Source organism: Amblyraja radiata, chromosome 31 (assembly GCF_010909765.2).
Source record: "Amblyraja radiata isolate CabotCenter1 chromosome 31, sAmbRad1.1.pri, whole genome shotgun sequence".
Classification (NCBI taxonomy): domain Eukaryota; kingdom Metazoa; phylum Chordata; class Chondrichthyes; order Rajiformes; family Rajidae; genus Amblyraja; species Amblyraja radiata.
The window spans coordinates 25,073,626-25,100,360 of NC_045986.1; the positions used below are offsets into that span (position 1 = coordinate 25,073,626).

At 42.5% G+C, this 26,735-nt stretch overlaps 2 protein-coding genes across 5 annotated transcripts in view; one reads left to right on the forward strand and one right to left on the reverse strand.

Moving 5' to 3' along the window:
- The window catches only part of rpl22 (ribosomal protein L22), a 65,594-nt gene that overhangs the window by 1,946 nt on the left and 36,913 nt on the right, over positions 1–26,735 (forward strand). Inside the window, exons 2-5 of one of the 2 annotated variants that reach the window (XM_033048156.1) lie at positions 944–1,032; positions 1,585–1,754; positions 3,103–3,320; positions 4,176–6,013. In XM_033048156.1, the coding sequence (XP_032904047.1) occupies positions 944–1,032; positions 1,585–1,754; positions 3,103–3,320; positions 4,176–4,358 (660 nt within the window). In that variant the 3' untranslated portion in view covers positions 4,359–6,013. Of the gene's footprint in view, positions 1–943; positions 1,033–1,584; positions 1,755–3,102; positions 3,321–4,175; positions 6,014–26,735 lie in introns of those variants that run through there. The other variant, XM_033048159.1, reaches the window with a different exon arrangement.
- Positions 10,037–26,735, reverse strand: part of rnf207 (ring finger protein 207) — a 43,254-nt gene continuing 26,555 nt past the window's right edge. For all 3 annotated transcript variants that reach the window (XM_033048154.1, XM_033048153.1, XM_033048155.1), the window contains exons 9-18: positions 26,182–26,254; positions 24,299–24,367; positions 20,987–21,055; positions 20,777–20,901; positions 15,876–16,062; positions 15,036–15,221; positions 13,892–13,943; positions 13,226–13,343; positions 12,191–12,286; positions 10,037–10,486 (exon numbers count right to left, since the gene is read on the reverse strand). In XM_033048154.1, coding sequence (XP_032904045.1) covers positions 10,309–10,486; positions 12,191–12,286; positions 13,226–13,343; positions 13,892–13,943; positions 15,036–15,221; positions 15,876–16,062; positions 20,777–20,901; positions 20,987–21,055; positions 24,299–24,367; positions 26,182–26,254 — 1,153 coding nt within the window. In that variant the 3' untranslated portion in view covers positions 10,037–10,308. The remainder of the gene's footprint in view (positions 10,487–12,190; positions 12,287–13,225; positions 13,344–13,891; positions 13,944–15,035; positions 15,222–15,875; positions 16,063–20,776; positions 20,902–20,986; positions 21,056–24,298; positions 24,368–26,181; positions 26,255–26,735) is intronic.

Genomic DNA, 26,735 nt, shown 5'->3' on the forward strand with positions numbered 1-26,735 from the left:
TAAGAGATAAATATAAATGAATTAAATGTTGAAAACTAAAAACTGAAGGTGCTGAAAATTTGGAAAAACTAGGCAGGCCTGGTAGTCAATAGGGTAAGAGAAACAGTTAACATTTCAGTTTACGTTTTAAGGTGCAGAGAGGAAAAGGGCTGTGGAGAACGTAAATGTGATAAAATCAGAATTATCCAAATGAATCATGCTGTTGACGTCTGTGAGAGTCGTGAATGGTCATCAGTAGGGGCTGATCGGTGGGCATCAAGCAGATTACTGCCTTGCAGCTCAAGCGACCCAGGTTTGATCCTGATGCCTTCCTGTCTGCATGTATATAATACAATAACTGGGTTATTCCCACATGTCAGAAATGTGCTGGTGGATGAATTGCCCACGGTAAATTTCCCTCACTGTGGTTAGGAAAAACCTGTGTTGTGTATTTTGTGTGACTATGAGAGGGGGTGGAAGATTGCAACCTTCACATGGTCCGCCCTGTTTCAACGAATACAATCAGCCTCTGCGTGCACAATCAAATAAGATCAAATAGAACAAGTTGTCCGACAACTTTAGGCTGTGCACACCAAACGCAAGAAGAAGCGATGAGAGAGTAAAGGTTACAGGGAAATATGTGGGAATTAAATTGATGGGATTGGCTTGAGAGCTAATGTAGACTTAATAGATCAATTAGGGCGGCGCAGTGGTGCAGCTGGTAAAGTTGCTGCCTCACAGTGCCAGAGGCAACGGGGGTAGATATTGGTGATAATACAACTTTAAAGTTGCTGAGAAGAAATGGCAAGTCTGTGACTGAATGCAGGGCAGGAGTGACAAATACCAGAGTTGACGTGTTCCTTTTTAAAAAAAAAAAAATTCTATTGGTTTTCAATTGCTGCCCTATTGAATCACTTGGAATTATTTCACAAACTACATTTTGACTTCTGATCTGTGCCTCCAGATTGCTGTTCGGGCCTGTTTCCTTGGTTTTGTTTGTGGCTGTGGTTTAATACTGAGCTTTGGAGGATCATCATGGCAACATTTTGGCTGGTATGTGATTTGCTAGATTGTTTCTGGTCTGCACGGGCAAGGCTTAATTAACGCAAAAGTGAACTTGTTCAGCACAGCCTTATATTGAAGTATTTGTTCACACGTTTCAAAATCACTCTTCACGTGTCCAAATGTCATTTTGTTCTGTTTGACACAAAGCAATTAATCAACATTAAGCATGAGCAGCAATATCAGTGAAGTTTCACTTCTAGGTATCAATGATCAGTCATGTAGTGGAGTGATGTATATGTTTTCAATTTAAATATTCATTTTTATGTATCCATCTGTAAACTCCCCCAAAAAAAATGTTAGCAATATACTGAGATATTCATCGGGTTTCGAGTTACCCCTTAACTCCAGTTCTTAGACATATGCTTGAATAGTAACTGTTGAATTTCCTCTTCTGGTAGCTTCAGATAGTCCCTCTCTCTAGACTCTTGTTAAATCATAGTGTGGAATATAAACTAGTAGCCATGTCTTCCACTGTACAGTAGTAGGAACAAATAATTTGTGGATTTCAGAGTAACATTTTAAATGTCTGTTCTTTCACAGGTATTTGTGCTCTCTGAGTTTATTCCATTATTCGGAATACCTTGTGACTGCAGTTATTAATCCCAGATCCCTCTCTCTAGACTCTTTCTTGTTAAATCATAGTGCAGAATACAAACTAGCAGCCATGTCTTCATGGGTGGAATTCACCATTGAGAAACTTCTCTTTCCAGGTGAGTTGTGGCTTTTTAATTTCAAATTAACAGGTGTGATATATTTGTCAAACAGAATATCACATTTCCCAAATTATGGTTGTGACTTCTAATACTTCCAGATTTAATTGAAGAAATTGAAACAAAATTGCTGTTTCATAAAACCATTAAGGTGTGACTGAATGCAATGGTATTTCCTTGCAGACCAGAGCTACCCTTGTTTGACATTAGAGATCAGCAATTTTTACTTTGACCTCCTTATTCTGACAGTGTGGAGATGGTGAAAAGGGTTTGGAAAATCAGCGGGTGAATTGTTTGCCAAGTAATATCTGATCTCTAAGCTACACTTTAACAATTATATTTATGCAACTGATTTGGGTCAATAGTGAATGAAAGACAGTAAGACCAGTTGAAATTGTCCCTCAAGATAAGGAATGGGTGGCAATGCTGACAAATTGAGATGCCAAAATAGGAGCAATTGTTTTGATTTTGGGCTGAATTAAAAGTTCACAAGAGAATTGTTGCAGGATGGACAGATAACATGGAAACAGGCCCCTCAGTCGACACCAACCGAGGATCACTGCTATGTCCAATCCATAATATCCACACATGCATATTTTCCTATAGGGTCCATTGTGTGTTTGTCAGGGATTGCAGTTCTGGGCAATTTGTATTTGCCTGGTACTGCAAGATGAAATGGGCAATCTAGTACCAGTTAGAAATTACAAAAAATGAAAAGCAAAGTTCTGAAGATAATGTAAATCTAATGCATAAGATGCTAGAATTATTCAGGGGATCAAGGGAGATTCACCATTCTATGTTGGTCTTTTGTCACAGCTGGAAATAGTTATATTGAGGGGATATTAACTTATTTTTTCCACATTTAGTTTATTTGGTACTTCTTACTTTTGTTTTCATAAGTTCATAAATCATAGGAGCAGAAGTAGGCAATTTGGCCCATTGAGTCTGCTCCGCTATTCAATCACGGCTGATCTGTCGTTCCCTCTTAGCCCCATTCTCCTGCCTTCTCCCCATAACCCTTGACATCATTCCACTATCTGTTAATCTCTGCCTTAAAAATACCCAATGACCTGGCCTGCACAGCCATCTGTGACAATGAATTCCAGATTCACTATCATCTGGCTAAAGAAATTCCTCCTCATCTCCTTTTCTTCAGTACTTACACAGCCGTTTTATGTGGCTCACTACTTATTCAAATCAGAATCTATAGTTCTGATGAAATTAAGTTATTCTTACATGTTAATTTCTATTATTTTTTTTCAGGTTGCAAGGCCTGATGTGAGTTTTATTGAGCATTTTATGTTTTAGAAATAAAGAAAACTAAACCTCTTTTGCTTCACACATGCAGATATGAAGCAAGTTACGTGGCTCAGTTTCCTTGGTTTGCTGATGGTACTATTTGGCGAATTGCTGCGCAAATCAGCCATGCTAACTGCCGGGTCAAATTTTAATCATATCGTACAAAACGAGAAGGCAGAGACCCACAGGCTCGTCACCTCTGGAGTCTACTCTTGGTCCAGACATCCGTCCTATGTGGGCTGGTTTTACTGGAGTATTGGCACTCAGGTAGGTTCATCATTGGCTTCCTGGGCTATCCTTAGGAGCAAAAATCCATCACTCCTTTTGCTGATGACACAATACATTGCAAGTGAGGTTCATCCATGTTCTGAAATATAATTAATTAAAGATAAGGGAGAATAGTAAATATTAAGGCTTTGTCGTGTCCCTTGAAAAGGATCTATAATGATGATCATCCAGATTAATGGTATCAATTTAGTCAGTCATACAGCATGGAAACGCCCATCAGCTTGACATGCATATTAACCAAGTTTCCCCAATAAGCTAGTTCCATTTGGCTTTCATCCCTCAGAACCTTTCCCTTCCATTTATCTGTCCAAATGTCTTTTAAATCCTGTTATGGTACCTGCCTCAAATGCCTCCTCTGTCAGCTTGTTCTATATACCCACCACCCTCTGAGTGAAAAAGTTGCCTCTTAAGTTTCTATTAAAACTCTCCCCTCTCGCCTTATACCAATGTCCTCTGGTTCTTCTTTCCCATACCCTGGGTAAAAGACTCTGTGCATTCTCCCTATCTGTTCCCCCTCATGATTTTATACACCTCTTTATGATCGCCAAGGAATAAAGTCCTTGTCTGCTCAACCTTTTCCTATAGCTCAGTCCCTCGAGTCTTGGCAACAGCCTTGTAATAGTTTCAATAAGTTGGCATACGAAAAGGCAGGTGAGATGGAACTCTCCGAAACCGGTTATATAACTGATTCTGACAAGGCCCCATTCTAGCACAAAGATTACAGTCCGGTACAATTAGAGATAATATTTTTCTTCATTCTTTCTCTGAATTGCAGTGGGGGTGTAATAGCTGCAATCCAAAAACTAACCCAATGTCTTCCTTTATTTTTCCCAGGTAATCTTGTGCAATCCCATTTGCATTGTCGGGTACACGATGGCTTCATGGCGTTTCTTTCGTGAACGCATTGAGGAAGAGGAGATGACTTTGATCCAGTTCTTCGGTGAAGATTATGAGCTGTACAAGAAAATGATTCCAACACGGCTCCCCTTCATCAAAGGTGCCAAACTAGAGCCATGAAGTGAGAAAAGACAATAAGAAAGAAATGCACAATCAGAACGGCCTGTGACTGCAGGCCACCGTTAACCCCTAGCACCTCAATATTGTTTGATTTCAACCTTGAAAAGAATTCCACAGCAGTTGCTGTTGAGAATATCTTAGCTAGCTTCAATCTGTTGGAGCAAGAGTGGTGCTGCAGAAATCTGCAATGGAGCACTGTTGTGGATAGTGGGAACTGAATATTCAGTGCAAATGTTAGAGGCCACTCACTCCAGCTATTGCTTTGACAAAGCCATTTATTATAGACTTGTTACTTCATATAAAGACTGTTTTTGACCAAAAAATATCAAGGAGGGCTGCTTTATATATTTAGGGAAGATGCGTTATTGCAATATGCCAACATACTGTATCAGGAAAAGTAACTTAAATAATTAAGTTTTGCTGTAAACAAAGATAATCATGGTTTGTAAAAGATAGGTGGAGTTACTTTTTTATTTTGTCTTGACCAGAATATGTTGCATTTTATTCAGGAAATTGTTGAAATTAATATTTTACATTGAACTTTTTTTAGAAAATGACAGAGGACCAGCTTTTTACTTCTGATTCCTGGTTAGCTCAACAACCAGGCTGATGGATTGTAAATTTCCTTTTCCTGACATCGATTGGGTGATGTCTCAGCCCAACTCCTACCAGGCATGGGCCAGTTTCTCAAAGTCTGCCTCTGAGTTCGGGTGAATTAGTCACTAGGTCTGCATCCTCACAAAGCGTGTGAGCTGTGTGTGGTCATATTTGGGCAACCATCTGAGTTTGGAGCAGAGGGTACTGTTCAGGGAGCTTTGCTCTGTACCTCATGTGTGCTGTATCTGACCTAGAAAACAATTGTGATTTTGGGTGCCTGAACTTATAGATACAAAAATTGGCCACCACCTATTCAGTGAAATATTGTTACCTCTGTGCCATTGAGGGGAAAATGGAGAAGTATTACTATATTTAAATATAGGTGGGGGGGGGGGGGGGGTGCAAAACACTCCAAATGCTGGAAATCTTAAATAAAAGCAGATGTTTACCTGAAATTTGATGATATTTCTCACCTTTTGCCTGCTGACTGCTTCCCTATGCTTTCTGGCATTTTCTGGTTTTGTGGCAGCATGATCATACACTTTCATCGGTGCAATCCCAGCTCTGTGTTACCATGAGCAGAGTTGGGGCACATTAACGTGCACTCACATGTGAGGAAAATTTGCTATTAGCCACATTTCCTTTTGGAGTCAATCAATACATATCTTTTAAATTAAAGAAAAACATGCATCAAAACATAATCTGCCATTTTTTAAGTTGTCTGATTCTAAGCTCAATGTTTTATCTCTCCTTCCTGACCCTCATGACCAGGACCAAAGAACACAAGAACAGTTTCCCAGTGATTTTTAACCAATTCCAGTGTTGTGCTTATTTGTCCTACAATGTTTGAGCTATTAAAAACTTCCTTTCATGTGCTATCTGTTAATGCAGAATAATGTCCTTCTGCACCAATGTTACAATCTAACAAAGAGACGATGCCAAGGCAGATTGTTAGGAGAATGAACAACGTCGAGTTAGGATAAGAGCCATGCTTCCAATAAACTAGCACAGATACAATGAGCTGAGTAGCCTCCATCCATACTTATGTTTTCATAATTTAAAAAAATGAGCTAATAGTGTTGGGCAGTTGTAGTTTGATGGGCAAGGAGATAGAGAACAAAGGCATAACAACCAGAGGTAGAGTGAAGGTAGATAGTGGTAAAGAAGGCATATGGATGTTTGCCTTCATTGGTCAGAGCATCAAGCATAAGAGTCAGGAAGTAATGTTACATCTTTGTAGGAACTAGGTTAGGCTGCATTTAACGTATTGCATGCAGTTCTGCTCGCCCTATTACAAGAAGGATGTGGAGGCTTTGGAGAGGGTGCAGAAGAAGCAGACAAAGACAGGCAAGGAAATGGACAGACAAAGGATCACAAGACTTGGGAGCAGAATTGGGCCATTTACCCATCAAGTCTACTCTGCCATTTGATCGTGGCTGATCTGTTTTTTCCTTCTCATGCCTTCTCTGTAACCTTTGACACCCTTACTAATCAAGAACGTATCAATCTGCATTAAAAAATACCTAAAGACTTGGCCTCTGCCTCTCTCTGTGGCAATGAATTCTACAGACTAGCATCCTGTGGCTAGAGAAATTCCTCCTCATCTTCGTTCTAAAGTTATGTCCTTTTATTCTGAGGCAGTGTGCTCTGGTCCTAGACTCTCCCGCTACTGGAAATATCCTCTTCACATCTATTCCATCTAGGTCTTTCATTAGTCAGTAGATTTCAATGAGATCCCCTCCCCCTCATCCTTCTACACTCCAACGAGTACAGGCCCAGAGCCAAGAAACACTCCTCATATGTTAACCCAATCATCCCAAGGATTATTCTCATAAACCTGTGCCCTTCCAAAAAACAAGGTGCGATCCATTTGATTTAGATTACACAATCCTTTATTGAGGCAGCAGGTGTCAAAATGATGAGCTTGCAAACAGCTACGAGGTAAGTTGGGGATGGTGCCTATGGCATATCTCTCCGTTTTAAGTTGATTTTTGTTTCTTCACTTTCCTCAGCATTGATTATTTGAGAGTCAGTGCCAAGAGCTTCAACATTCTTGTCAAACTATTGTTGCAGTCATTCAGAAAGATTCAGCCATGATTCGATACACCTCCAAGCCTGATCCCACCACCAGCAGTTTTCATCAGGGGTCGGTAGTGTGACCTATCTTTGTTTGGACTGAGTACAACGCAAACCAGAATCAGACATTACGGCATAAAAATGAACATTCAATCTAATTGACCCCCCGAATTACTTCAATTAATTTCAGCTATCAACATTTTTCTTTCTTATGCATAGAAATATCCTGAGTATAGATTTATTAATGGCAAATTTGTATTTGTGCTTGTATTTCTGTTGATTTTCATGAACCACTGCGCAATTTTGAAGACCTGAATTTACCCCGGCTTTTCGTGAGAAAATAATCCCAATTTGTTCATTCTTCAATTTTGGTATCATCCTTCTGAATAGGTTGTGCAATTACAGACAAGATCTTTCTCCCAGCCATGAGTTGAGCTTACTTGCACTATGAATTGGGATGAAAAGAATGAAGGGGTGTCATCTTAAAAATCACAATTGCAAAGGTTTTCAAAGTTAGATTGCTTTTGAACACAGGTGTTTTAAATTTTTAAGATTTATGAGAATTTTCCAAAGATGAATATAAAATGTATTTGTGAAGCAGTTTTATGACATGATTGGTAGTAATAAGTTAGAAAGCATCTGTTTTAACCACCTGCTTCTAACTTAGCTACCTTTCATATTCCAACACAAGGTTCAGAGCCAGAGGATGCTTTGAGGAAATTCTATGGAATGAAGTAATTCCCAGAAAGGAGCAATAACCCAATACTTAGAATGCAAACACAGTGGAGCTTCAGGAATTTAGCAGAACCCAAGTTCCAGAGGGAGAAGCAGCAAACAAAGTTTACTGATTTGCAAACTTTATTGTCACTTTTCTGGTTTATTTATGGAAACTTTAAAACTTTATCCTTCAATTATCGAGAAAGAGCATTTTTCAATTACATTGGTTTCCTTTATACTAACTGTTTTCTAGTTGCTTATTTTGCTGTTTACTTTTATTGACAAAGACTGATAATGCTGTAAGTGCACAAGTTTAGAAAGAAAATAAATAAAGCTGCTGTTTAGGGTTCGTGTCCTTCACCAGATCCACCTGGATACTCCTGGATTGTGAACTAGTCTTTCGTTCCAAATGCTACTTGACTTGTGCTTTTCCAACATTTCTTTTAGTTTAGTTTTGCAATTTATACTTTTATTTGTGTTATTTGCTTATTCTTCATTAGCATAGAACAGGAAAGCACAGGAACAGGCTCTTCGACCCACTATATCCGTACTGAACATGTCTTAACTATCCATACTTAACTTTGCAAAGTTAAACAATCTCTGTACGTGATCAATATCTCTCCATTGCATATCTAAAAGCCTCTTAAATGTCACTGGTATGTGCCTCCACCACCACCCTGATAGTGCATTCCAGGCACCTACCACTCTCTGTGTGAAAAAAAAATGTCCTCCACATCTCCTTTAAGCTTTGCCTCTGCCAACGTAAAGCTATGCCGTCTCGTCTTTGATATTTCTACCCTGGGGGAAAAAATTCTGATTGTCTACCCTATCTATGCCTCGTAATTTTATAAGCTTCTATCAGGCCTCAACCTCCGAGGTTCTAGAGAAAACAACTTTGTCCAACCTGTCCTTGTACCTACTCCATGAAATTTTTAGTGCATATTGCATGCGAGCTGTAAAATCTTCAATGAAGTATTCAGTTCCCATCTCAGTGCCAAACAGGCTTGAGAAGTTAAGTCAATCTCAGCACCTCCATATTGTAGAGGTGTTGCAGGGGCATAGCTGTGGATAGAGAAAAATCAACCAGCAAATTTACTCTTGATCACCATCCATCGAGTCCATTTGCAAAACAGAATAGCAGGATACTTGCTGAGGATAGGGTCAGACTCAGTTCTGCCCATTATCATTTCAATTCTTTGCTGACATTTGAGGACTAATTTTAATTTAAGTACCCCAGACAATAATGAGATGGTATGGATCGACATCTAAATCAGCCAAGCTTTGAAGTTACCAAAGTAAAATCAAGCAGATTACAAATACAGGATACATCCCAAATGCTGCCCACCATCTTTCCCCAGGATAAACCTGCATCTTTCCCCAGATTAAACCAGGACTTGGACATCTTAGCCTACCTGTAGCATACCACTTCGCCATTTCCTTGTAACAGTAGTAACAAGGAACAGGAACATGAGGCGCAAAAGAAGGACCAGGTACCCCATGACGCCTACATCACTTAGCAATGAACAAACTATTTAGACACTATTTCTCCTTCAAGAACTTTGCAACCCCTATACATTGCCACAGCCAGATAATTGTCCCGGAACAATAAATAAAACAGGTTCAAAGATGGAGGGAGACTTTTTTTTTAATCCTACAATTTAAACATCAGAATATAGGTAAAACAAGCAGGTCATCCAGCCCCTAATGATATTTAACCATGGTCTCAGTTTCACAAACTAACCCCATATCTCCATTAACTTAAAGATCAGTAGATTTTCAAGTATTGAATATACTCAGCAAGGAGGCGAATTCCATAGATTCATTATCCTCTGGCTGAAGAATCTTATTTTCATCTCTGTCCTGAATGTGGGAATCCCTTATTTAACCCTCACAACAGAGCACCAACTCCCTTTCAGGTCCCTGAAGAATTTAGGGCTCATTTTTAGTGGCTCATTTGACAAACCTACCGCCCACAGGTCAATATGGTGAACTTTCATTTGCACCTCCTCTCGTAAATACATTTTCAGGCAAGGAGACTAGATCTGTAGACATTATTCCTGAAGTGGTCTCACCTGTTTTATTGGAATAGAACGTCTCAACTCTTGCACTCAAATTCCCTTGCAATAACGTTTGACTTCCTAACCACGTAATGCAGCTGAGATAAACACCAGTTTACCGCTTTGTCATTATGTGGGTGTTCCTGCCAGAAAAATCTTGCAATAATAAATCATGCCCTAATTCAAATATAAATGCGGTGACCAGAAATGCAAGAAACCATAAGACATAAGGATAGTCAGAGCAAGAGGAACAGAAACCTTATGGGCAAACTGACATCTCTTGGAATTTATTCTCTGCTAAAAGATAATGCAATCAAATAGCTACGTTTTAAACCACAGGTATATAATACCAGGAGATTTGTATTTAGCTACAAAGTTATGAAACAGAGCTGGGATTATTTATGAATGGGGAACATCATCAGGGCCAGGGTAAAGTCAATATCTTGTATTTACATTTTGCAGCAGTCCTATTAATTGGAGGATGCGCCTCTTGTATTCCTGCACTACAAGGTGAGCTTTCTGTCGGGAGTGTCCAATCCACTCTTCAGTTTTGTTGTGCGATACAAGTCTTTGCATTTCACCTCGGAATCCTCGGACAGAATATTTAGAGTTCGGTTGTCAATAATCTTGTCCTTGTCCAGCTGTTTCTCCTTATCTTCGCTCACACAAGCAAGATCATTCCTGAAAGAAAATCAAAATATTTCACTTTTCCCTTCTGCTTTTACTCCCATTCTCCATTGAGATCTTGCCCAGGTATTTTTTTCTATAGCTAGGAGCAGACAAACAAAATGTCAGTATTAAGTGTCAGCGTTGTCACCTGCCCACGTGCTCAATAGACAAGCACACACTCTGGTTGATGACTTTATACCTTTCCCTACACACTTTCCAATCCCAAACCACCTAATTGCAATGCAAATCACTGTCTACTGAAGTAGAATGAACGTAAAATGATCACCAGAGACCTTTTTTACAAGGAAATAAATTAGTTGAGAAAATGGTGGAGTTTTCACAAGAGTATTATGTCCAGAGGATTCTGAATTAAAATGCTCAGAAAAATGGCTGGGAGAGAGGTAATAATTCCTTATTATACAGTGAGTTACGATCTATAAAACACTGGTGGAAAGGGGGTTGAGTGGGAAAAGCAATTATCAAGAGACAAATAAATAAAGTATGAAAAATAGGGACTGAGTGGATTCACGGGATTGTCTTCAACAGTTTTGACGGACCAAATGGCCGCTGCGATACTCTATTTCTCATTGTAGCAACAGCTTAGTTACACACCTGCAAGTTCACTACCTGTTACACCATTGGCTCAGATAGAATTGCACTTGGCAACTGCCAGGCCACTGTTAGAAGCAAGTGACTGCAGGATGGTCTAACTGCTATAGTGGAGTATGTTCCCACATTCCCTTCTATCCTTTAGTCGGTTGCTGGGAAGGACTTTAATGATATAAAACTCAGCTGAGTAATTTGTGTTGAAACAAGGAACTGCTGATGCTGGTTTATAAAAAAATTTAAAAAAAGTGCTGGAGTAACGCAGCGGGTCAGGCAGTCGGAGGAAGGAGGAGAACTTCTACAATCAGTTTGAAGAAACATCACCTATCCGTGTTTTCCAGCGTTGCTGCCTGACCCACTGAGTTGCTCCAGCACTTGGTTTGAGTAATTTGTGTTATTTGAACCGAGTGAATATATTTTGCACTCGTCCTTCGATAATGATGAGTGAAAAATCTAGTTTTCTGTTACAGCCAGGTCAGTTTTTCTGAGTTAAGAATAAAGCATAAGGATCTGTTAATCTTAGCAGTAACTTTGCCAGTCAGGTGATTGGTGTTGGTGTATCATTCTCATGTGCATCGAGATGCAGTGAAAAGCTTTGTACATTATGATCTAGTGAAATCATTGGGAACACAAACACAATCAAGCCATACACAACAGGTAGTCTAAATAAAAATAACAGAGCGCAGAATATAGTGTTACATTTACAGAGAAAAAATGCAAGGTCTGCAATGAGGTAGGTTGGAAGATTGGAAATAAACCCTAGCTTATGGAAGGACCATTCAGAAGTCTGATAACAATGGGGAAGAAACTGATCCGGAATCTGGTGGAAGACATTTTCACATTTTTGCATCTTCTGCCACACAGGAGAGAGGGAATGAACTGGGTGTAAATGGTCCTTCATTATGTTGGCTGCTTTCCTGGGGCAGTGTGAATCGTAGATGAGGTGGTGGTCGGGAGGCAGGTCTGTGTGACGGACTGGGTTACATCCACATCTCTGCTATTTCTAGCAGACTTGGCACTTTGCTGATCTAAATGGGTCTGGTATTCACTAAGTTAAGTTCCTGGTCCATTTGGAATGATTGACTGGATCGGCCGCAGGTGTAATCCTACCTTTGCTGCCCCTCTGCCGTCATAATTAAGCCTTCATCGTAAATCTTCAGCATGTTATCTGTCCTGTCATCCTTCACGTCCTTCGGCTCTTTAAGTCTGGCAGCAACAAGCAAAGTACAAATGTCATTAATGGAACAATAATAAGTTCAAGGATGAAGTGAAATTATACTCGACTGGAAGGGAATGGAAAGTTAAGCAGGAGATATAGGAAACTGCAGATGCTGCAGGAATCTTGAGCAAAAACAAAGTGCTGGAGGAACTCAGTGATTCGGGCAGCATGGAAATGGATGGGTGACGTTTCGGGTGAGGAGACTTCAAAATGACACATGACAACATTTTGTCTCCTTTTCGGCTCTAGCCTTCGTCATTTACTCCACCCATCTGTCGATCACCCCCCTCACCTGTACCCACCTACCACTTGACAGGCTTTGTCCTGCCCTCACCACTCTTTTCCATCTTTCCCCTTCCTACCTCATCGGTGGGAAGAATGGTCTTGACCTGAAACATCACCTGTTCGTTTCCTCCGCAGATGCTGCCTGAACCACTGCATTCCGCCAGCTCTTTCTGTTTTGCATGGAAAGTTAAGCAGTTCGGTTTAAAGGAGGACAGGTGAGAGGAACTTTATGTGGAGCTTATCTTCTTTGTAGGTATGTCTGTGACCTTCAAAGCAAGATGAGACTGAAACACAATGAAGAAGCTCTGATGCTTGTAAAACAAAGAAAATAAAGACCTATAACACCATCTTTTCGAACTGGTTCTGGGAAAGAAATTTAGAGAGCGCATATTTAGTCCAGGTTCCCACTTGCAATTCCAGTGATCTCTGCTTGGAATTAATTATTTGCATTTAGCTGAAGTCTGGATTTGCCCAGATCATGAAAAGCAGCTAACATTCATGGCCTTTAATGAAGAAAGGCCAAAAGAGGGTAACTTTTATCCATAATATACATTCCAGGATTACTAGGAAACTTCAAAAGGGGAAAGGAACTTACGGCGTTGGTGCTAAGAACAAAAGTAGTAATGACAGATATGTCCAACCTGGGCTCCAGGCGTTCCTTCACTTTGGCAATCGAGCGAATGTATGGGCTGATCTGGCGGGTGATGGTGGTTAGGCACAGGTTCTCTTTCTTCAGTAACATCAGGTCATGAAGTTGTGCTTAAAAATAAAATGTGAAACCCTTGTGAGAGTCCTGGTTGTACTCCAGTCGCGTATAATGTGGCATGGTCCTGTCAGGTGTGGCGTGGCATTGCCTAGTCACATGTAGTATGGCATGACCCAGCCATGTGTAGGTGGCATAGTCTAGTCACAGGTGGCATGGCATAGCACAGCCCAGTCACATGCAGTGTGGCATGGTCCAGTGACATGTAGGACAGCAATGAGGAAACAAAGATCCATGTGACAGAGCGAGCGAAGCTTGGAGTTAAGTGATGGCACCCACTCACCCACTGCTCTCATCCTTCTAGATGAAGGAGATAGTGGGCCTAGGTGCTGCTGGAGTAATCTTTCGAGTGATAGTGCATCGTGTACATGGCACGCACAAAAGATGCTGGTTCACAAAAAAAGACAAACTGCAGGAGTAACTCAGGCAACATGTTCTCCAGAGACGCTGCCTGACCCGCTGAGTTACTCCTGCACTTTGTGTCTTTTTAAGGTTGGGTCTGAATGATGAGTGTGAGAGAAATGGACATAGACTTCATCAGTACCTTCGTAAATCTCCTGCTCGTTTGCAACTCTCTGATATGTTTCTTCCCAAACCTGAAGAGCAAAGCAGGAAAAATTATTCTTCATATGTGATCTAAAGTTGCAGCATATTTCATAACAACTTGCATTTATGGAGTTGCAACTTGCATCTACTTCTGTGGCTACTTTCCAAGTGGCTCCTGATGGGCAATCAAGGAGCAGGATTGATGGCCATGGAGAAGTACGTGGCCTGGATTGTCTCACCCTCTCTGGTGAAGTAAGCTGTTAAGAGGCTAGTGGCCAGGTCAGCAGAGCATCTATGGACAGGTAGCAAGAGGTGGGGGGCAGTCACCAGATTAACTACCAACCATACTAAAGAAAAATGTATATAGTTATTTCTAAATCAGGAAGCGCAGAATTCCATCCTGAAATTCACTCCTCCAAAGATCAACGTGTGCCTGGAGCTGTAAAACTTTCAAGATGTGTATAAAATCATGAGAGGAATAGATCAGGTAGATGCACAGGGTCTCTTGCCCAGAGTAGGGGAATCGAGGACCAGAGGACAGAGGTTCAAGATGAAGGGGAAAAGATTTAATAGGAATCTGAGGGGTAACATTTGCACACAAAGGGTGGTGGGTGTATGGAACAAGATGCTAGAGGTGGCTGGGACTATCACAATGTTTAAGAAACAGTTAGACAGGTACATGGATAGGACAGGTTTGGAGGGATATGGACCAAGCGCAGGCAGGTGGGACTAGTATAGCTGGGACATGTTGGCTGGTTTGGGCCGAAGGGCCTGTTTCCTCACTATCACTCTATGACTCTCTCAGTGACTCTATGATAGAAAATGATGGGCCATTGTTAGGTAAAGGTGACAAGAGGTTTGCTCAAAGTCTGTCAAGCGGAGTTAAGATACGTTAGCCATGGTCTAAGTGCCTCAAAGGGATTATGGCCCCGTATTGTTTCCGTGTCACTATCTCAGGCACAAATTGTTCATCTAACTCAGAGGTGCAGAGTAACTGGTGGAGAGTGTTGTGTTCTGTTCTGGGAGTGCCTCATCCTGATCTAATGTCAATTACCAAACATTAACTGATATTCCATTCAGAAATAAGCTTAAAGCACACACAAGAAAACCTCAATGGTAAAACAGTCAAGACCTTGACTTACCTCCTCAAACATGGTCCTCATGGTCTCCACAGAGGAGTAGTGGGAGGTGATCTGAGTGTCCATTTGCAGTGATTTCTGAAGGATCTCACCCATTGCGTCCGTCCTGATGAGGGAGTGGTGCCTGGTCAGATCCCGGTGCATCTCCTGCACCTGGTCTTTCAGGTTCTGTAGCTCTGTCTGCAGGACCTGGGTTCGTAAAACAATTAACTGTCTAGGTCAGTTGATACATCGATGTAATAATTCGACAGTGAAGATACTATCTCTTCCCTCATAGGAGTCTGTCTTACTCAAGTAAAAAAAATGGCTTCTGATGATTCTCTAATGCACCCTAGCTGATACTTCCTGTTAATTTTACACAGTTACCATCAACACAGGAGGCATTTGGCCCATGAAATCCATACCGGTTCACAGAACTATCCCATTTACCCATCTAACAATCCACAAATAACGTTCATGTGTCCTCGGTCATCCATTATCTAATTTCATAAGACTTCATCGTCTAACAAACACTTCAAAATATCCCAAGGTTAAGAAAGATGCTATGGAAATGGTCTGAAGGAGAATCCCGACATGAAACATCCTGCTTACTCCCCCCACAGAGGCTGCCTGCCCCAACTGAGATCCTCCAGCATTTTGCACAAGATTCCAGCATTTCTACTCTCTTGTGTCATCATTGTCAACTGGAAACCTTTCTCGCTACAGGACCACTGACCTGCCAAGAAAAGACACTCCCTCAGAAAATGTCCTCATCTGAAAGGAAAAGCCCTAAGCCCCCTGGATGCTGCGAGCTTCCTGTGAACCTGGTTCTCTGGCGGCTGCCTCGTTCACAATCTCCCTTACCCTGAACGTATTCTCGTAGTTCTGGCAATGCTCCATGAAGGGGCCATGCACCCCCTCCGCCAGCAGGACCTTGGTGCTGATGTAGCGATGGGAGGTGGGCTTGCAGGTCACCGCGTTTGTCAGGGACATGTCCCTCAGGGACGCTGGAGAGGCGGAGGCCGCAAATGTCTTTGTGCCCACTAAGTTCCTTCAGTTTGAAAAAGGCAAAGAATATTGAACAGAGTTATCTGCAGAAGAAGTGTTTTTTTAAACATAGACTTTTATGTTATTAAAACATAATGCAAATAAACTTACATAATGCAAACAATCTTAAATTCAGGAGTTGGGTCATTTACATATAGAATCGCATTAACATGGAGTGATTACATGCTGCAAATTCAACAGTTCAGTTTGTTTCAAATGCAGAATACTGGGAGAACTCAGAAGGTCAAGCAGCATCTGTGGAGGTCGAAGATGCAAGTTCACAATTTAGGTTGAGACTGCATCAGGACTGAGAGGGAACAGGAAAGACCACCAGTATATGGGGGAGGGAGGTGGGATAGAGGCTGGTAGGTAATTGGTGGAACCAGGTGGGGAAGGGATGTTGAATCAATGGAAGCGGGTGGGAGATGATTAGGCAGACGGTGAAATTGGAAAATGCAATGTTGATACCATTGGGAAAATTCCAGTTGCCATCTCCCAGCCACCATCTCTACCTCCCCCCCCCCCCCCCCCCTCCCCCCTCCTCTCACCCACCCAGCACCATCTGCCTATGTTTTTCCCCATCACCACCTCACTGCTCCCTCCCACCTCTCTGGGCTGACTTCCCTCTACACTCTCAGTCCTGATGCAGGATCTTGACACAAAACATCAACCCTCTCTCTGCCCCACTGATGCTGCCTGACCCATTGACATCCCCCAGCAATTCACTTTTTTGCTGAAAATAGATTACTTTCTTATTATTACATTGCAGTGCAGGTGGCTTTACTGGGTGTAAACTAGTTGCTATTTTCCTCACAGTCGAAGAGTGACTAAAATTAAAAAATACTAATTTGGCAATGACATGTATTAAGATATCTCAAGTTCGTGAAAAGTGTTGAATCAGTAGAAGGCTTAACTTTCTCCCTTGTATCTACTCGGACACTGAGTGCTGGCAGGCTGTTCACTTGTTGGGAGACCACAGTTTAACCCAAACCAGCAAGCAGTTTACCGCAGAGGAGGGAACATAAACTCAGTTGGTTTCACCCCCGCTCACCCCTTCGCCAATCCATCACACTTCCTTCAGTTTAATCACTGTTCTAAGTGTGAGGCCATTAACTTTTGCAGGGTGCTCATTAAACCGATCGCTTTAGAGTGTGGGGTTCATTTATATTACAATGGTGGATACATTTCAGAAGAACTTTATCGGTTGTAAAACACTGTCATAAAACCTGAAAGGGACACTATCGGTGCTGGATAAATGTAAGTCCTGTTTACCTTTTACTCTCTGGATAAACTGAATGAACTACTAAACAACAGAACTACTGCTAACGACAGCTACTAAATCACAAGCACCTCGAGTTGGAAGTGTCAGAACAGCAGTAGATTGTCCGAGGTTGGGGTGGAGGTTGGTGTTGAGGGAGCCAACACATGGACATAGATGCCAGTGGTCGTGGATGCTGTATCTTCAGATGTTTGTTTACGTTGCCTCTCAGTCATGAGGAAATGGAAGCACTGAGCCAAACGCTCAAAGTATGAGGTGAGGCCAACTGGCAGGACATTCAGCGTTGCCTCAGATCCCTTAAGCTCAAGGCTGCCGCAAAGCTTGATCTGAAACACTGGATACAAAATGTACCCGAAAAATAACCAAGGAGAAAACTAAATGCCCATTGAAAGAGAGCAAATACGCTGCAGGTGGGAGTGGGTGAGTGAACTTGCACCACAGCTGGCAATAAGGATGTGCAGAAGAGGTTGTAAACCATTGCGGCACGAAGGAAGACAATCTCAGATATATTCATCAGCAAGTTAAATCAAAAGCAGCAACCTACCTGCACAGGAACGGTCTCTGGCCTCCAGCTTTCAGTAATGCAGGATGCTGCTTTGAAATCTCTCCCGGCTATCTTGCCTTCTCCAGATCACAGTGCCCCTGGTGCTCCCCTCTCTCTGAGTCCTTGTGTAACTATTTCACATTGTGAGGGACGCACTGACATCAACAAGACTAAATATAAACAATCCCAGTGAATTGTGTCCCAGAGAGTTCCCTGAAATTCTGATAAAAATAGTGGCCACAGGCAAGACCTTGCTCCTGAGGTCCCGCACTGCCGCGGGAGATGCCTGTCAATCATTCCCAGAAGAAACCAAGGCTGAGCACGGTGCAGGATTTATGTGGAAAATTACTGGGATTCACATCATTGCTCTGCAAGAAGGAGATAACAGGCTAATCAGTGCAGTCGGACCATCCTCACACGCTGACTATAAAAGGCTGCCATATTGAGAGGTTACACAAGGCGGACGCACGGGCTGGGTGTCCAAGATGTTTCACCCACTGAACAAGCTGTTGCAACTATGGCACATCAACGCCTGTTTCAAAGGCACCTTAGACAGGCCAAAGAGTAAAAGTACCTGCACTCATATCACCACGTTTCACAAACTCAACACACCTTGAAACATAGAACATAGGTCAGGACAGCACAGAACAGGCTCTTCGGCCCACAATGTCCATGCTGAACATGATGGCAAGTTAAACTTTATAAGCACGTTACAACCAATAAAGTACTTTGGAAGTGTAGCCACAGTTCTGTTTTAAAACTAAAATCAGTCAGGTTGCACACAATAAAACCCTAAATATAATACACACTGATAGGTGGACTATGTTAAAAGCCACAAAGTGCTGGAGTAACTCAGCTGGTCAGGCAGCATCTCTGGAGAACATGGATAGGCAACGTCTAGAAGTCCAAAGAAGGGTCCCCGACCAGAAATGTCACCTACCCGTGTTCGCCAGAGATGCTGCCTGACCTGCTGAGTTACTCCAGCAGTTTGTGTCGCTTTTCGTAAACCAGCATCCGCAGTTTCTTGTGACTACAGGTAAACTGTGTTTCTGTTGTTAGCTGAACAATATTGACGAGTACTACCCTGCTCTTCTCCAAAATAATGCAGTGGGATATAGAACATTAAAAACAAGAACAGGCCCTTCAACCTATAATGTCTGTGCCAAACATGATGCCAAGACCAACACTTAGCTGCCTGCACACGATTCATACCCCTCCATTCCCTCCATATCCATGTGTCTATCCAAAATTCTCTTAAATGCCATTTACGTATCCGCATCAACCATCACCTGAAAAAGGTTCTGACTGTCTACCCTCGGGATGTTTACACATCAACCAGAGAACGAGGGCAGGATTGTTCTAATGAGAGTCTCCCACACTGTCCCCAACCAATTGCAGGAGGGGGTTAAGCAGGTAGTTATGTTCCTGATGGTTCTCACTGAATAATAGGTCTCCTGTGAGTCCGAAAAAGGAAAGACAAGGAGAAGAACAGAGAATAAGGCTTGGGGTGGGCTTGCTGCATCCGGAATGTGTGGCCATGCCCAGTCTTTATGCCGCACACATCACCACAGCTCGACGCTGCTTCATATCTGCATTTCCAAGAACTGTGAGGTTTGGCAGTCACAACTTGGAAATAAAATTATTCCACGTATTTAGATTACCAAAGCACCACCTGTTAGCTGCAGGAATGCAGCTCCACTCGAGACATGTGAGGGCTGTTTCTGGTACACTGAAAGGCACACACGCATCCACGTTAGCAGACCAGTGCGCATGTGCAGAGGTGCACACAGATGTCAGCCCACTGTACTGCACGCAAACCAAGATGGATTGCAGATGTGTCCAAAGCCTCATTATTGGAGGTTCATTCCACCTCACTGATGCTACTAGCACTCCACCAAGGTTCATACCACTCCACCCTTAGCTAGAGACTCTCACCTCTTTGGTGAAACATATAAATTGAGCTAAAGATGACAGGTAATAACAATGAAACAAACAACACATTTTTAGAGGTTTTTACCAATGTTGTTTCAATCAGCTGACGTGTTTTGATCCAAGAACTGGAGAGGAAAGGATCAGTTGTTTGTGATTTAGACCGAAATGAAGTTCTTCAGTGGGTTGGGAATCCTTTATGATTCACCACATACCAGAATCTGTAGGTTCTCTGAGATTGAGTATAGTCGAGTTTGAGATAAAATAGATCAAGATTGTGAGGAAATCGAGGAGTGAGGTGGAAGTGTGGCCACGGTAGATAAACATTAGAATGGTGCAGTGGGTTTGAAGCATCACACAGCGTAAACCTGCTCCTGCTGCTTCTTGGGGTTCGAAACATAGAAACATAGAAAGTAGATGTAGGAGTAGGCCATTCGGCTGATCATCCAAAATCAGTAACCCATTCCTGCTTTCTCCCCATATCACCTGATTCCGTTAACCCTAAGAGCTATGTCTGACTGTCTCTTGAATCATAGATAAGGCGTCTCTCTTGCATTTATTGCTAAACTATCTATTGAGAAGGCAAGTAATTAAAGGATAGCAAGCTGATCTGGAAGAGTGGCAGATGTGTGACAGAAGAATGAGCTGCTTTGTGCAGGCAGACGATAAAGGAATGGAACCAGAATATCATTGCAGAAATTGCACAATGTGTTAGGCACTTGCTGAATATGTTACCAGACTTGTATAGCCAGCTACCTCTGAATGAGGTAATAGTCACACACCATGTGGATGACACAGAGATCAGCTTCTTCAACCAAATTCTTTGTCACCTCTCCCATTACTCTATTATGGGCTCTGATGTTTCAACATATTTAAGGCTCCATATAATGATATATATTATATGTATATCATTATATGGTATAATGATATCATTCCATCAACATTGGTGTCTTTGGCATAGCTTACATTCCAACTCCAATGTTACCGCCCGTCCCCGAGCAGCCTCCTGTCACTGATGCAGATCGCCGCTGGTTCAGGAAGAGCAGAGGTTCAAGGCACCGTGCAAACTCTGGCCTGAACTCCGTGTTGATCTGGCAAAAATAAATGATCTTAGTTTAAACTTGAACTCAATGCTGTGCAATTGACAGTGTTGAGATTGGACGGCTTTGATCTTACCTTGCTGCTCTGTGTTGGCCTCAAGTGGTGGGGCAGCTTCACTATCTTCTGCAGTCTCTCCATCAGTTGCTGCAAAGAAGTACGAAAAAATCTGAAATTCTTCCTGCACGTTGGAGCAAGCAACTCAAGCAGAGACTATCCGGGAGTTTCATCATTTGTGTTTTTTTTTACCACATGGTCAAACTACCCATTTCCAATATCTCTACACTAATAGGCTAAACTGTTCAAAGAACAGGAACAAAATCCTTTCTGTAAGCCACATGGGTTTTCACCCACAATGCTTACATTAATACCCAGGGCTCGAATCTTTAACTTCCACATATATCTGGAAATGCTTTTTTTACAGAGGAAAATATGCCAGAACACATATAACAGTATACATGAGGCTATTGATTGCTGTACATCAATCTATTTTGTAATTGTTTCAAGGTGACGGTACGCTTTACTAACACATCCTATCACATACACACTGCTGCATTAGGGCAACCCTGGATCGATGGCAATCCACTCTGGATACTTGAACTGGTCTTACTTCCATTTGTTAAAGCACTCACCACAATACAGAGTAAGCACAAGGTCTCAAACAGCATGCCCTTGTCTGGTGTTATTCTGTCTCAGGTCCGAATCCATGACCAGTTTATGGTTGCCTGACCTATTATTTCCTAGTATGATTTGGTGACAAAGTCTGTTTGATAATGTTGCTGCAAATGTCCAGGAGATACGATAACCATGTCAAAGGGTCCGCATGAATGCACACTGCTGCTGCTGTTGAAATCATTCTCAGGCTGAGAGTTGAACTGCAACATCATAAACTGACTGGGACGTTGAGAGACAAACATGGAGTGTGGCAGGGATGGGTTCCAGTCACACAAGTCTGTGCACAACAGAAACATGACAGGAATACCCTCACACCTTGTTATTGTATAAGATCAAACCTTGACTTTATTATTAAATTAAGTCAAGTCGGAATCAGCTATCAGAACTCTTTGAACTCTATGAAAAGCAGTGGTGTTGCGGATAGCAGGGAAGGGCTGTTTTTTTTCCATATTCCATATTCAGCTTGTTTATTTATGTATTCGTCAATCAATTCAGCTTGTTTATTTATGTATTGTATTTATTTACCTTTCTTGTACATCAGTGGAGCTGCACACTAAATCTCGTTGCACTGACGTGCAATGACAATAAAAGATATATTATTATTATTATTATTATTATTAGTATTATTAATTTATTGATATTATTTGTACTATATAGTATCTATGTGTATCTATCTCCATTTACATGCATCTCATAGAGTCATAGAGTGATACAGCGTACGTGAAAACAAGCCCTTCGGCTCAACTTGCACACACCGGCCAACATGTCCCAGATACACATGTCCCACCTTTATGCCCCCATTTGGTCCATATTCCTCCAAGCCTGTCATATCCATGTACCTGTCTAACTGTTTCTTAAATGTTGGGATAGTCCCTGCCTCAACTATCTCCTCTGGCAGCTTGTTCCAAAACCTCACCACCCTTTATGTGAAAACGCTGCCCCTCAGATTCCTCTTATATCTTTCCCCCTTCACCTTAAACCTATCTCCTCTTGTCCTCGATTCACCTACGCTGAGCAAGAGACTTTGTGCATCTGCCCGATCTATTCCTCTAATGATTTTATACACCTCTATAAGATCTCCCCTCATTCTCCTGCGCTCCAAGGAATACCCAGCCTACTGTGGCTCAGACCCTCTAGTCCTGGCAACATCCTCGTAAATCTTCTCTGTACCTTTTCCAGTTTGACAACATTGTTCCTATAACAAGGTGCCCAGAGCTGAACACAATACTCTAAATGCGGCCTCACGAACGTCTTACTCAACTGCAACATGACCTCCCAACTTCTGTACTCAATAGATAGATACAAAATGCTGGAGTAACTCAGCGGGAGAGGCAGCATCTCTGGATAGAAGAAAGGAATACTCAATACTCTGACTAATGAAGGCCAATGTGCCAAAAGCCCTTTTGACCAACTTATCCACCTGCAACTTGACCTTCAAGGAACCATGCACTTGCACTCTGCACTACAACACTCCCCAGAGCCTTGCCATTCACTGTGTAGGTCCTGCCCATGTTAGACTTCCCAAAATGCAACGCCTCACATTTATCTGTATTAAATTCCATCAACCATTCCTCAGCCCACCTGGCCAACCGATCAAGATCCTGCTGCAATTTTTCACAACCATCTTCACTATCTGCAAAACCACCCAATTTTGTGTCATCAGCAAACTTGTCATGTATGTTCTCATCCAAATCTATATTACTAAAAGTCTGATCTTGACCGCTTTTGGCCCACTGTACTGTGATTTCCGAGAGAACGCCGCCACCTACGGCTGTAATTTTTGGCCACTTCGCTCAAAGCCCCCCTCCGCCTTCCGGGACCGGAGGATTTTTCCCATCGATTAAAAATCAGAGAGATATTAATGTTTTTTTTTAAAAATCAATTCTCTCTGCTGCCCCCGCTGGCGGCGGGGGGGGGGTCTATAAAACCCGGAAGTGTAGTCACTCACTCAGTCTTTGCCACACCCAGGAAGCGAGAGGGTCACGGCTCTCTGAGCTGCGAATAACACTGAACGCACCTTTACTCCATGGTGAGTCCCCTCGATGCGGCTGTAAGGTGGCTGCTGCCCAATTGTTTGCCTCACCTTTTTAAAAAGTTTGTGTTCACAAAATGAATTTTGGTTGTCAGGTGGCTGCAGCCCAATTGTTTGCCTCGCCTTTTTAAAAAGTTTGTGTTCACAAAATGAATTTTGGTTGTCAGGTGGCTGCTGCCCAATTGTTTGCCTCACCTTTTAAAAAGTTTGCGTTCACAAAATGAATTTTGGTTGTCGGGTGGCTGCAGCCAAATTGTTTGCCTTGGCTTGGCTTTTAAAATCGTTGCAACAGTTGGCTGCCAGCCCAAGAATCCATTCGGCCCACAATATCTAGCCCTCTGGAAACCAGTACCTTCGGCCCGCAACACCCATAGTAGCGCAACAGAAAGCCCCCCCCCCCCCACCCCACTGGCGAGCAATATTGGAATTGGTGGAGAGGTGGAATATTGCGTTGGTGACCAGCCCTCCCGTGTGATGCTGGGACCCAACGGGTCCCACTTAGTCTAGTCATTGATATGGATCTCATCATATTAGAACACTCAAATGAATGTTTCAGCTTCCATCTTGGATTTTGTCAATAGATCATTAACCTCATCCTACCAGTAATGCCAACCTTTAGCCATCTCTATGGGCGAGTGTATATCTACCCTCCATTTGTCTCACGTGCTCACTGCACTACTTACGTAGCCCAAGTCCAGGAACTCAAACTTATTGGCAGAGCTGAGGAAAGCAGAGCAGGTGACGAGGTGGACCTACAGCACAAGAAAACAAGAGGAAGAGAGCAATCAGTCCATCCCATTCACTCTTTAGACGGAAGCAACATAAATACAACCTGTGGTTACACTGGGTCCGATCAGATCCTCAAAGCCATTCAAGGCATTGCACACGATGCCCCAGTTCTGAAGAGAAAGGCAATCAGAGAGACATATATACACATACACGGATAGAGATGGAGACTGGTACTCATGTACAAACACTGATAGAAACAGAAACGGAAAGCAGCCTGAAAGCAATAACCTACATTTCTGCACCACCTTCCCCAGGTCTGGATGATCTAACATTAAAAAATTTGATTCATTACTTTTGAAAACATTGTTAAAATGTCTGAATGCATTGGCTTATTTGCATACAGCAAGGTCCCACAATTTGTAGATAATAACCAGATAATTAATTTAAGTGTGCTAGGTTTATGTATCATTCGACTGATAACACCTCCAGAAATATAGGCAGAAAACCGCACAATACTGGAAGAACCGAGCAGCACAGGCAACTTCTCTGAAGGGAAAGGACAGACGATGTTTTGGATCAGAATCTTCTTCAGTCCCTTCTTCAGGTTGCTTTTGGTTTCCTCCACAGTTGCTCCCTGACCCCCTGAGTTCCTCCAGCGCTTTGTGTTTCTGCTTAAGATTCCAGCTTCTGCAGTTTCTTGCCCCTCCAGAAGTATATCAGTCTCTCGGCACTGCAATGAACTTTTAGACCCTGGGCTTTTCAGGGCAGAGGATAAGCGGAGAATGTTGTTGCCCAAACATCACTTGCCAAGTATGAGAGTTAGTGTCATGGTTATGCGATGCTTGAACTGCCCGATTCTGATGTATTTCATGGAAGTGGGTGTTGGGTGTGTTGGGTGTGTTGGGTTTGTTGGGTTTGTTGGGTATGTTGGGTATGTTGGGTGTGTTGGGTGATGGTATCGAGGATGAGGGGATGAGAGAGTGGTGAATCTGTGGAATTCTCTGCCACAGAAGGTAGTTGAGGCCAGTTCATTGGCTATATTTAAGAGGGAGTTAGATGTGGCCCTTGTGGCTAAAGGGATCAGGGAGTATGGAGAGAAGGCAGGTACAGGATACTGAGTTGGATGATCAGCCATGATCATATTGAATGGCGGTGCAGGCTCAAAGGGCCGAATGGCCTACTCCTGCACCTATTTTCTATGTTTCTATGTTTGTGAGGTTAGTCCTGTCCCTTCCAGGTTAAATACTCTACTAAACTCTCTACAATAGGAAGTGCCTGGGGTCTCTGATCAAGTTGCTCAACTATACTTCGAACATGGAGAGATTTGCAAAAGGATAACAGGAAGTATGCACACAAACACAAATAAACCTCAAACAAAAATCCACGCAGAGGTCAAGGCAGGACAAAGTGAGTTAAATATTTTTCATGCATAATGCCAATCTGTAATATTTGGAGTTTAGCAGAATGAAGGGTGGTCTCAATGAAACATATAAGACCCTGTGGGGGCACAAGAGAGTAGATGTTAAGATACTTCTACTGGTGGGAGAGTTGCTTTAAAAGGGGGATATAGTTACAAGATAAGGATTTAAAAATAGAACTAGTGTGAACAGGTGATCAATGGTCAGCGTGGACTCAGTGAGTCGAAGGGGCTGTTTTCTTGCAGTATCTGTCAATCAATCACTCAGTTGATGCGGGTGTTTTAAAGATCCACTCTCACCTGTCTGGTTGACCCAATTGTTCATTCTGGCTTCCTCTGCTGTTCTTGAGCAGCTTCTGGATCATTCCTTCCCAATCACCAGCCCCTCCACTCTACTGACAAACTTCCTGCGCCACTTACCTGAAGAGTGGGCAGGAGTGCTGCCATATTTGAAAGATGCTCTTTGAAAGCTTTCTCTTTTTCTTCATGTTGGCTGGAATAAGAAGCAGAAATTTTAAGTGGAGCTAGACATCCCTGTAGATAGACACAGAAAGCTGGAGTGATGCCCCTGTCCCACTTAGGAAACCTGAACGGAAACCTCTGGAGACTTTGCGCCCCACCCAAGGTTTCCGTGCAGTTCCCAGAGGTTTTTGTCAGTCTCCCTACCTGCTTCCACTACCTGCAACCTCCGGCAACCACCTGCAACCTCCGGGAACCGCACGGAAACCTTGGGTGGGGCGCAAAGTCTCCAGAGGTTTCCGTTCAGGTTTCCTAAGTGGGACAGGGGCTTAACTCAGCGGGACAGGCAGCATCTCTGGAGAGAAGGAATGGGTGACATTTCGACTCGAAACATCACCCATTCCTTTTCTCCAGAGATGTTGCCCGTCCCGCTGAGTTACTCCACCTTTTTGTGTCTATCTTCGGTTTAAACCAGCATCTGCAGTTCCTTCTTACACATAGACATTCCTGTATTT